This window comes from Schistocerca americana, chromosome 2 (assembly GCF_021461395.2).
Source record: "Schistocerca americana isolate TAMUIC-IGC-003095 chromosome 2, iqSchAmer2.1, whole genome shotgun sequence".
Classification (NCBI taxonomy): Eukaryota; Metazoa; Arthropoda; class Insecta; order Orthoptera; family Acrididae; genus Schistocerca; species Schistocerca americana.
This window is the reverse complement of record NC_060120.1, coordinates 769255692-769267948: the sequence shown is the minus strand read 5'-3', so window position 1 is coordinate 769267948 and position 12257 is coordinate 769255692. Positions and strand designations below refer to the sequence as shown.

Sequence of the window (12257 nt, the reverse complement as noted above, 5' to 3'; positions counted from 1 at the left end):
CCTGCATTACTACAGTATTAAATAGTTTCCATAAATGTTTCCCTTTACAGCCGATCTTAGGTCCGCCATATTTAACACTGCTACGTCTCCTCGGCCACAAACGGATTCTACTGGGTTTCCCTATGACACAGGTTCTCGTCTGTCTCACCCGCACACTACAGCGCTTAGGCCTCAATAGACAATAGACGCCTGTGAGTTTCCCCACCTCGTGGTGAATCTGCGCCCTTTGTGGCACACGGTCCTCGACGACAGGGTTAGTTTCACAATTCCTCTAGGCTGACTCTTTCGGCCATATATTTAAATGAGAGCACAATGCTCATTAACTCACATTGTTCACACACCTGTCAGAACGTACTGTTTTGTTGCACTAATTGCACACCATATTCCTGTTTCCCCTTAATGCAGAGATTGTTGATGTAATTCATGAGGATTTTCGGAGCTCCAACGTCGATTGTTCTGAGAATATACGTACCCTGACAAACGGAGCCTTGCTTGAGCCACAGTATCTGAGTTCCTCAATTGATACGCTACCGTTGTTTTGTATGCAGATGCCCTTGACACACCAGTTTTTCCGAATGTCACAGAGATTTTCTCGGACTACTTTCCAAGGCCTCCTCTGTCAGGTCCAATTTATGTTCGGTTAAACCACTAGGTTCTCTAGGCCTTCCTTTGTGTAACACAGATCTAGTCTCTCAAAATCTCTTCAGTAATCTGCGTATCGCCGAAACTTTGGGAACATGCACAACGGCAAATTTTTGTATCATTTCAAGCTGACATTCCACATATGATTCCGTTTTTGCATAGTTCAGCACAAGAAACGCTCTTTGATCCGTCGTATATACCATACCGAATAGGAACTCAACAGAAAACTCAAAACACCCGAACACTCAGTCGCACAGTATAGAAGACATGCGCACTATGTTTCTGTCCGATAACCGGGTATGGAAAGCCCCGAACTCGGCGCATTTGCAATAATGATGTCTAACACCAATATTTGAAGCGATTAAACGTTACAAAAAAACTAAAAAGACCAATACACTCAGTCGCACATTGTAGGCGACACGCGTAAAGTATTGGTGTCCGAGAACTACGCATAGGGACAACCGGCAGACTCAGGTGCAACGACCGACAAACACACCGAGCGATCCGCGGACCTCACCCGAGCGTCCTTCGGGAGACTACGAAAACCAAAATCGGGTTGTCTGTAAGGAGATTGGAACGTGCATCTTCCCGGATGCAAGGCCACTCTATTTAAAACAGCAAAATCTCATTTGATTTATGCCTAATGTACAGTACCTATTTATAAATGAGTTATTTAATGAGTTAAAAGCTATGCTGCAATGTTCATTTCTCAAACCCGACCAGTACATACAGTACAAACATTATTTCGTAATGTTAACACTACACACACTATCAGCTGACCTGAGGACATTAGTTTCGACGTTTGGTTTAAATTTTGTACACTCACACTTCCCATTCGTTTGCGAGAGGAATTGAGCCAGCATCCCTCCATAATGAGTGTGAAATGACAGGTACATGTTTAGGGTTCCGTACGTTCCCTACCTTAATGGATATCGGTAAAAACAGAACCCTAATAGAATTACTTTGTTGTCTGTCTGCCTGAGTGTGTAGAGGTATCGAGTAGAAATTTATGCAGCGGACTATACGAGGGTCACTCCAAAAGAAATGCACACTATTTTTGTAAAAATACAGTTTTCATTCTGCATGTGTGAAAGTTTTACAGTGCGTGGATTCATCCCAACCGCTTGTTCTCAAAATTAGTTCAACCTGTTCCCGTGAGTGGCGACGTCATAGCATGTCTTCAAGATGGCTGCTACACTTGACGTTCGTCAAAAGCAACGTGCTGTCATAGAATTCATGTGCTGCGAAATCGAGACAGTGGGAAACAATCACAAGAGGTTGAAAAAGATGTATGGAGATGCTGCTGTCTATCGCAGTACAGTTAGTCGGTGGGCAAGCAGGTTACGTGATGATAGCGGTCACGGCAATATTGAGGATTGTCCTCGCAGCGGCAGGCCTCGTACTGCACACACTCCAGACAATGTGCAGAGAGTTAATGAATTGGTGACTGCTGACAGACGCATCACAGTGAACGAATTGTCACGCTACGTTGGGATAGGGGAAGGAAGTGTTTGCAGAATACTGAAAGTGTTGGCGTTAAAAAAGGTTCGTGCCAGGTGGGCTCCCAGGATGTTGACAGTGACTCACAAAGAAACAATAAAAACGGTATGCACCGAACTTTTGGAACAGCACGAAGAGGCAATCAGTGGAATGTCATGACACAAATTCACTCAAGAAAAAAATTCAAAACCACACCTTCTGCTGGAAAAGTTATGGCTACGGTGTTTTTCGATTCCGAAGGACATTGCCTTGTAGACATCATGCCAAGTGGAACCACCATAAGTTCTGATGCATATGTGACAACACTGAAGAAACTTCAAGCTCGACTGAGTCGTGTTCGACAACATCGGCAAATGCAGGATGTTTTGCTGTTGCACGACAGTGCACGGCCACATGTCGGTCAAAAAACCATGGAAGCGATCACAAAACTCGGATGGACAACACTTAAAGGCCCGCCTTACAGTCCTGATCTGGCTCCATGTGACTATCATCTCTTTGGGAAACTGAAAGACTCTCTTCGTTGAACAAGGTTTGAAGATGATGACTTCCTTGTGCACGCTGCCAAATAGTGGCTCCAAGAGGTTGGTCCTGAATTTTACGGTGCGGGTATACAGGGGCTGGTTCCAAGATGGCGTAAGGCAGTTGAGAGGGATGGAAATTATGTGGAGAAATGAAAATATTGTTCCTAAAGGATGTATCTACACACGTAAAACTTTTAACCATGTAGAATAAAAGATGGATTAAAAAAAATAGTGCGCATTTCTTTTGGAGTGACCCTCGTGTAGCCCCTTGGTGATGTAATAAATGTACGAGTCTAGGTCATTGCAATCAAAAGATACAACAATTGATGTCGCACTGATGCTCGCAAGCTGACCTTTTAAAACCTGTAGGGTACTTCGCCTTGACCTATGGTTTTGAAATTTGAGAAGAAGCAAGGTTTCACAGTACAAGTAAAGGAAAAAATTACGAATATTGTTAATTTGTAATTATATTGCAGGAAAACAAATATTTCATCATTTGTTATCCGACTTCAAACTTTCGCAGGACCGATTTCGTGCCAGTATCAATGTCGATAACTGACAAAATCGTCGATATTGTCGATACACGGGATGGATGAACTATCCATATACATAACTGAGTTTGTACGCAACCCACTGAGCGTGGGTGTTAATCGCATCTGGGCAATTTGCGACCGCCGCCCCCCCCCCCCCCCCCCCCCGACACTGGCTCCACACGGGTAGCACTAAGTATCTACAGTAGGTCGACTTCTTTGTTAAATGTAGTGAAGTACAGAAACCTTCCTCGGGTATCAGTGTGTCTACTAGAAACCAAGCCACGAACGATGGCGGATCGCGCAGCTCAAGACGGACGGGGATTGCATTGTTGCCGGTTACAAGCGACGGTCGTGGTAAGAGCATACACGTCTTTCTTGAAGAAAGTGTGCGTACTACAAAGTATGTCTCTCGCTTGCTTATTCTGAATTTGTCGCTTACCACCACCATCAGCCGTGACAACTCGCAACAGTTGCTTGCAGTGGCCATTATGTTCAGACCAGAACGTTGAGAATACTACTGAACTCTCATTGGTTGTTTGAGAATGTGTGACGTAAACGCGCAGAACGAGCTTACACTCGACCGCTATCATTCGTGACTCCCAGCTATTGTGAAAACCGTAGCAAACTCCCTACAGCAGTTCCTGAGATTAGTCCGGACGTGAAGATAGAAATTGCAGGGGAGGGGGAGGGGACTTAATATACTATTTAGTTTACTATTTATTATTATTATTTACTTTTGGTACAATTTTACCAAACTCATACTTTGCGTTGTCTAAGTAATCCTCACTGTATAGAATGTACTGCTTGACAGGTACTTTTTAACGACCTTTTGAAATAAGTTCGTCTCATTAATCTCTTCAGTCAACATCGAGAACCGCATTTCACAGCAGAAACTACGAATATTTCTTGGCTTCCTAACTTGTTGTCCCATTGACATAGTGAACATAATGTTGGTCAATAACAGCTCAATCAGAGGCGCCATTCTTGCGTTAAGAAATCCCAAAATGTGACACAATAAAAAGTACCCTTTGTCACCCACTTTCAACTTGAGTGATTCAACTGATAGTAAATTTCATGTTCATATTTTTTGTTTTTCTATAGTATCCGCGATTGTTAATATAGTGACGCGTTTCCTACGAGGGGGGTTGGAAAAGTCTGTGCAAAAGTAAAACCTACTTACGTGTTTGGGGTAAACCTCTTTTTTATTTTTCGACGTAGTCTCCTTTTAGACTTATACACCTCGTCCAACGCTGTTCTAATTTGTTGATCCCTTCCGAATAATAGGAACTGTCCAAGTCTGCAAAATAGCTATTAGTTGCTGCAATCACCGCCTCATTTGAGTAAAATCTTTGTCCCGCCAGCCATTTCTTCAAATTGAGGAACAAATAGTAGTCCGTGGGAGCCAAGTCTGGAGAACAGGGGTGATGTTTTCTAGTTGGAATCCAATTTTCATGAATTTTGCGACCAAAACTGCTGAGGTGTGTGCTGGTGCATTGTCATGATGGAAAAGGACTTTCTTGCGGTCTAACTGCCGGTGTTTTTCTTGCAGCTCGGTTTTCAAACTGTCGAATAACGATGACTTATATGCACCTGTAATAGTTTTACCTTTTTCCAGATTGTCGATCAGGATTATCCCTTGCGAATACCAAAAGACAGTCGTCATAAACTTTCCGGCCGAAGGAATCGTCTTCGCCTTTTTTGGTGCAGATTCTCCCTTGGTATCGCATCGTTTAGATTGTTGATTGGTCTCAGGAATATAGTAATGTATCCATGTTTCATCCACAGTGACGAAACGACGCTTAGAATCCTGCAGATTCTTCCTGAACAGCTGCAAACCATCCTTGCAACACTTCACACGATTCCGTTTTTGGTCAAGCGTGAGCAGTCGCGGAACCCATCTTGCGGATAGCTTTCTCATGTCCAAAAGTTTATGCTAAATATTATGTATCCAGAATGAGATTTTCACACTGCAGCGGAGTGTGCGCTGATATGAAACTTCCTGGCAGATTAAAACTGTGTGCCGGTGCATTGGCATGATAGAAAAGGACTTTCTTGCGGTCTAACTGCCGGTGTTTTTCTTGCAGCTCGGTTTTCAAACGGTCCAATAACGATGACTTATATGCACCTGTAATAGTTTTACCCTTTTCCAGATAGTCGATCAGGATTATCCCTTGCGAATCCCAAAAGACAGTCATCATAAACACAGTTTTAATCTGCCAGGAAGTTTCATATCAGCACACACTCCGCTGCAGAGTGAAAATCTCATTCTGGAAACATCCCCCAGGCTGTGTCTAAGCCATGTCTCCGCAGTATCCTTTCTTTCAGGAGCGCTAGTTCTGCAAGGTTCGCAGGAGAGCTTCTGTAAAGTTTGGAGGGTAGGAGACGAGATACTGGCAGAAGTAAAGCTGTGAGGACCGGGCGTGAATCGTGCTTCGGTAGCTCAGATGGTAGACCACTTGCCCGCGAAAGGCAAAGGTCCCGAGTTCGAGTCTCGGTCGGGCACAGAGCATTAATCTGCCAGGAAGTTTTATGTACCCGTTCATTCGAGATGCCCACAGTACTAGCAATCTCACGCACCTTAACTCTTCTGTCATCCATCACCATATCATGGATTTTATCAATGATTTCTGGAGTCGTAACCTCCACAGGGCGTCCAGAACGTTCAGCATCACTTGTGCCCATATGACCACTCCGAAAATTTTGAAACCACTTATAAACTGTTCTAATCGAAGGTGCAGAGTCGCCTTGATGTTTATCAAGCTTCTCTTTAGTCTCCTGAGGCGTTTTACCTTTCATAAAGTAATTCTTAACCACCACACGAAATTCTTCTTCGTCCATTTTTTGACAGTCACTCGACTTCCTTGGTTGACACGAATGCCAAACACATAGAAATAGATCATTTTGGCTGAAATTCGGTGTGCGTTCTTTCCAAAGATGCTACTAACTAAACATGACCTCGATATGCGCCAGGGGTGCCATCTCTCGGAATTTGTACGGACTTCTCAAACGCCCCTTTTAATAGATTACCTTAGATCGAATTGTTCCCGTGGAACCTGGGTGAATAAACGACTGAAAGAAACGTGTTTGGTGTTCGGGCAGGTCTGCTGACGGCGGTGAACTGCATGAGCGTGCGCTGGGCGATGCGCATCCAGGACATCTTCACCGTGGCCAAGCTGGCGGCGCTGGCCGCCATCATCGTCGCGGGCATCGTCCACATCGGCTCAGGTGAGTGTCTGTCTCATGCCCGCTGCCCAAGTGCGCTACCAGTAAACCCATACCTCAGATCCTTTAATGAGTCCCACTCCCATGTATAAAACGGATTTCACGAACTGTGTGCCAGTGATATAGTTTTGCAGGTACATTCAGTGCTATGTTTCGATACTGTCTGCAAAATGTGTTGCTAATAGTGTTAGTAGTAAAGAAGTAGTAAATCAAAACGTCATACTCCATAAACTTTGAAAATGTAGTAACCGATAAAGGTTTTTTCTTTCGTCGCTTTGTGCGTGAGTGGGGGAGGGGGGGGGGGGAGCGAGAGAAAGTTTCATTAAGGTTTGAAATTATGTGTAAAGTTAATCGGAAGTCGCTAAGTGCCCTCATTCTAAAATACTGGATGAATATTGTATGGGTAATTTTCACGCCGCGGGCTACACTGCTTCAAGACAAACACACAGTTTCTACACTCCTGGAAATTGAAATAAGAACACCGTGAATTCATTGTCCCAGGAAGGGGAAACTTTATTGACACATTCCTGGGGTCAGATACATCACATGATCACACTGACAGAACCACAGGCACATAGACACAGGCAACAGAGCATGCACAATGTCGGCACTAGTACAGTGTATATCCACCTTTCGCAGCAATGCAGGCTGCTATTCTCCCATGGAGACGATCGTAGAGATGCTGGATGTAGTCCTGTGGAACGGCTTGCCATGCCATTTCCGCCTGGCGCCTCAGTTGGACCAGCGTTCGTGCTGGACGTGCAGACCGCGTGAGACGACGCTTCATCCAGTCCCAAACATGCTCAATGGGGGACAGATCCGGAGATCTTGCTGGCCAGGGTAGTTGACTTACACCTTCTAGAGCACGTTGGGTGGCACGGGATACATGCGGACGTGCATTGTCCTGTTGGAACAGCAAGTTCCCTTGCCGGTCTAGGAATGGTAGAACGATGGGTTCGATGACGGTTTGGATGTACCGTGCACTATTCAGTGTCCCCTCGACGATCACCAGTGGTGTATGGCCAGTGTAGGAGATCGCTCCCCACACCATGATGCCGGGTGTTGGCCCTGTGTGCCTCGGTCGTATGCAGTCCTGATTGTGGCGCTCACCTGCACGGCGCCAAACACGCATACGACCATCATTGGCACCAAGGCAGAAGCGACTCTCATCGCTGAAGACGACACGTCTCCATTCGTCCCTCCATTCACGCCTGTCGCGACACCACTGGAGGCGGGCTGCACGATGTTGGGGCGTGAGCGGAAGACGGCCTAACGGTGTGCGGGACCGTAGCCCAGCTTCATGGAGACGGTTGCGAATGGTCCTCGCCGATACCCCAGGAGCAACAGTGTCCCTAATTTGCTGGGAAGTGGCGGTGCGGTCCCCTACGGCACTGCGTAGGATCCTACGGTCTTGGCGTGCATCCGTGCGTCGCTGCGGTCCGGTCCCAGGTCGACGGGCACGTGCACCTTCCGCCGACCACTGGCGACAACATCGATGTACTGTGGAGACCTCACGCCCCACGTGTTGAGCAATTCGGCGGTACGTCCACCCGGCCTCCCGCATGCCCACTATACGCCCTCGCTCAAAGTCCGTCAGCTGCACATACGGTTCACGTCCACGCTGTCGCGGCATGCTACCAGTGTTAAAGACTGCGATGGAGCTCCGTATGCCACGGCAAACTGGCTGACACTGACGGCGGCGGTGCACAAATGCTGCGCAGCTAGCGCCATTCGACGGCCAACACCGCGGTTTCTGGTGTGTCCGCTGTGCCGTGCGTGTGATCATTGCTTGTACAGCCCTCTCGCAGTGTCCGGAGCAAGTATGGTGGGTCTGACATACCGGTGTCAATGTGTTCTTTTTTCCATTTCCAGGAGTGTATCTGCAATACGTGACTTACTAAGTTAAACCATCAACGTAAGATTATAACTCTTAATGAGTGGATTATGACAGCATTTTAAATTGTGTCAATAACTATCTGAAATATTGAAAATAAATTTTTGTTGCTCCAGGAAGCCTTTAAACAGGTAACCTGCAAGTGGGTGCGTGCCCCAGGTTAGCTGTTTGGTAATATAGAAGTGACATTTCTGTTTTCTCCATTTTTTTTTCAGCTTAAATGGTCACAGCTTCCGAATTAGGTACCTACGAGATACTAGGGAAATTGTGGGGTGACACGCACATATGCGGCACAGACGCTTTCAGCCAATCTACTTCTACATAACTACCCTGCAGTTCACACTTAAGTGCCTGTTGCGAGAGTTGTAGGTGAAGCAACTACCTTTTGTTGCCAAACCTTCACTGCCACTGCACCGTCACCTGCCGCTTGCACAGTGATTCAGACAACTTACTATCTTGTGGCATCGTTCGTTGCGAGCTGAGACTTTATTTTCATTTCTCAAGTTACAGAGTTAATATTTTATCAGTTTTTACTGTTGTTTATTGTCTCACACTAAACAATGTCCGAAGCATTCTCGTGAAATGTTATTCAGTGGAAAAGTTCGGCATCATTCTCTTGGCCAGGGGAATGATAATCTCTCAATCACTCCCTTGTTACTGACAAGACGCCTACCATGACAAAGGCGAAGGAAGAGCTGATAATAATAATAATAATAATAATAATAATAATAATAATAATAATAATAATAATAATAATAATAATAATAATAGCCACGCGGGACTAGCCGAGCGGTCTAAGGCGCTGCAGTCGTGGACTGTGCGGCTGGTCCCGGCGGAGGTTCGAGTCCTCCTTCGGGCATGGGCGTGTGTGTTTCACCTTAGGACAATTTAGGTTAAGTAGTGTGTCAGCTTAGGGATTGATGACCTTAGCAGTTGAGTCCCATAAGATTTGACACATATTTGAACATCTGAATAATAATAATTTCATGTGGCTCAGTGGCCAGGTGCAAGTCATTCAGTTGGACGCCACTCCGGCGACTTCCGTGTCTGTAATCTACCCCTAATTACCGAACTGGGGAGAGGGGACATACAGATTCATGTGGAATCGTAACCACACGTCATTCCTGGCTACTCATCACATCGTAGAGAGCAAATGTGTCTAAATGTTGTGAATGTGACGATAATAGTAGTTCCAGTAACATTCGAAGAGTCACACATATACAGGGTTTCACAGAAACTTAAAAAACTTAAATATCATGTATCTCGACTCGTAATTAACTTAGAGAAAAAAAAAGTAAAATTTGTCTGATACACCAACTCGAAAAGTTTCTTTCTGATTCTTTAATCAGGTTGTACATGCTCACTCCTTGTGAGACCCGCAACATCTATTCGATGAACACGTTTTCAGAGTACCCCCTGCACAACGCTCGAGGGATTCGCAGTTCTTTTAACGCCTTACGAACAGACTTCAGTGATGAACGCTGGAAAACTGTCGATTCCTCCCTGCATATTCGTCATTTCTCCTTGGCCTCCCTACTGTCTATCTATCTATCGCCTGCACCTTGTCTCCTGGTGACGCAGGTTCAGTCATGGTTACCGGATTTTGCATGTTAAGTTGAAGGGGTGGCCAGATGCCCTTCCTACCGCCACCCCGTACCCCCCAGGACAGAATTAGTGTACCCCAGCCGTCTGCGTCGAGTATAAATTGTGAAATAGTGTGAATGTGTTTCAAATGTCTGAGAGTCGTGTAACTGAGGCGGGACTTGGGGACCAGCCCGGTATTCACCTAGTAGGATGTGGAAAACCGCCTAAAAACCACATCAAGGCAGGCCGGCACACCAGCCGTCGTCGTTAGTCCACCGGGCGGATTCGATCCGAGGCCAGCGCGCCTACCCGAGTCCAGGAAGCAGCGCGTTAGCGCTCTCGGCTAACCTGGCGGGTCTCTCCTTGGCCTCCCTACACGGCGCTACAAATTCGTGTTCCCTGTTTGCATGTGCCATTTTCTTATGGATTGCCGAGAGGGTTATGGTTCCTCGCATCGCATTCTGAAATTTCTCTGAATTTGGTTGTCTGACCTCGTTCCAGTAAAACAAGTCACACACTGTGCCTTGTGTCTTTTCCTGTGCAGACTCCATTCTTCGATTCATTTCTGGTGCATCTACCACCCTTCAAAAACAAAGAAAACTTTTTTTCCTTATGTCGCTGATGTCACCTCTAAAGGCAAAACATTTATTCATTATGAATAAACGAGCACACAGTTTTTAAACATAAATATTAGCTGGAAAACTTTATTGACATACTGGAACACTGCAAATAACAAAACGTACTCAGATCTAAAGTAAAACATTATCGTTACTTAAATAACTATACTTCGTAAACATGTAAAGAACTGTCCAATAAATCTAAAATCGTACTTTAAAGTAAACGAATTATCAAATAAGTGTCCAAACTTATTCTATACGTTTATACGAGAGTGAGACAAATGAAAAACTTAAATATTTTTTTAAAATGTTATTTATTGTGCAGAAGTGGTACAAAGCTGTATCACTTTTCAAAATAATCTCCCTCACGCTCAGTGCAAGTCCTCCAGCGTTTACAAAGTGCATAACTTCCTTTAGAAAAAAATTCCTTTGGTAGTCTGCACAACCACTCATGCACCGTGTGGCGTACCTCTTCATCAGAACGGAACTTCTTTCCTCCCCCTGCGTCTTTAAGTGGTCCAACCGTATGGAAATCACTTGGGGCAAGATCTGGTGAGTATGGTGGATTAGGAAGACACTCAAAATGCAGGTATGTGATTGTTGCAACTGTTGTATGGGCAGTGTGGGGCCTTGCATTGTCATGTTGCAAAAGGACACCTGCTGACAGCAATCCACGTCGCTTTGATTTCATTGCAGGCAGCAGATGATTTTTTAGAACATCTGTGTCTGATGCACTGGTGACAGTGGTCCCTCTAGGCATGTAATGCTCCAAAATGACGCCTTTTTCGTCCCAAAAGAGAGTCAGCATAGCCTTACCTGCTGATGGTTCTGTTCGAAACTTCTCTGGATTTGGTGATGAGGAATGGCGCCATTCCTTGCTCGATCTCTTCGTTCCTGGTTGGTGGAAGTGAACCCAGGTTTCGTCCCCAGTAACGATTCATGCAAGGAAGCCATCACCTTCTCGTTCAAAGCGCCGAAGTAGTTCTTCACAAGCATCAACACGTCGTTCTCTCATTTCAGGAGTCAGCTGCCGTGGCACCCATCTTGCAGATTTTTGTGAAACTGGAGCACATCGTGCACAATGTGGTGTGCTGACCCATGACTAATCTGTAAACGGGCAATTCCATGTCAAATCAACAAGTGCTACAACCTGACCCTCTCAGATTTTTTTGAAATTAAGTATGCATATACTACTCATAAATCATGACACAAATTAATTTTTTCACATTTTTCTGACGAAAAGTTACCGAGTAATAGACCTTCAAAAATTGAAAAGATTACAAATTTTTGACTCACGGAACAATGTTGTTTTCTTTACAACTCGTGTTCTAATTGAGGTAGAACAATAAAATTTGCTTCATTGGAAAGCTCTTTTAAAGAGCTTTTGTATGATACCAAACATCATTAGTTTAATATATAGATACACATTATTTATAAAAACAACATTGTTGAATTTATCGAATTTTGAAAAAATCTATTTTTAAAATTCTCAAAAAAATATATGTGAAAGATACACTTTACATCTACATATTCTGAAAGTTTCAACTTGGGATGAGCATAGGATCACTATCAAAAGCAATTTTACGTTAAGGGTGGTGCTTTAAAAATTCCTAAAAACTAAATTATTTTAGATATTAGGCCTACTTCTCACCAGCTGTATGTTGTTGTAAAATGTGGAAATTAAAAATAACTTATAATTGACAAAATAATATATCTTTTATTCTTCTGTAATTAATCAATACAA

At 44.5% G+C, this 12257-nt stretch overlaps 1 protein-coding gene across 1 annotated transcript in view; it reads left to right on the top strand.

Moving 5' to 3' along the window:
- LOC124595221 (large neutral amino acids transporter small subunit 1) overlaps positions 1–12257 on the top strand; it is a 360642-nt gene that overhangs the window by 107786 nt on the left and 240599 nt on the right. The window contains exon 2 of the mRNA XM_047133865.1: positions 6296–6421. Coding sequence (XP_046989821.1) covers positions 6296–6421 — 126 coding nt within the window. The remainder of the gene's footprint in view (positions 1–6295; positions 6422–12257) is intronic.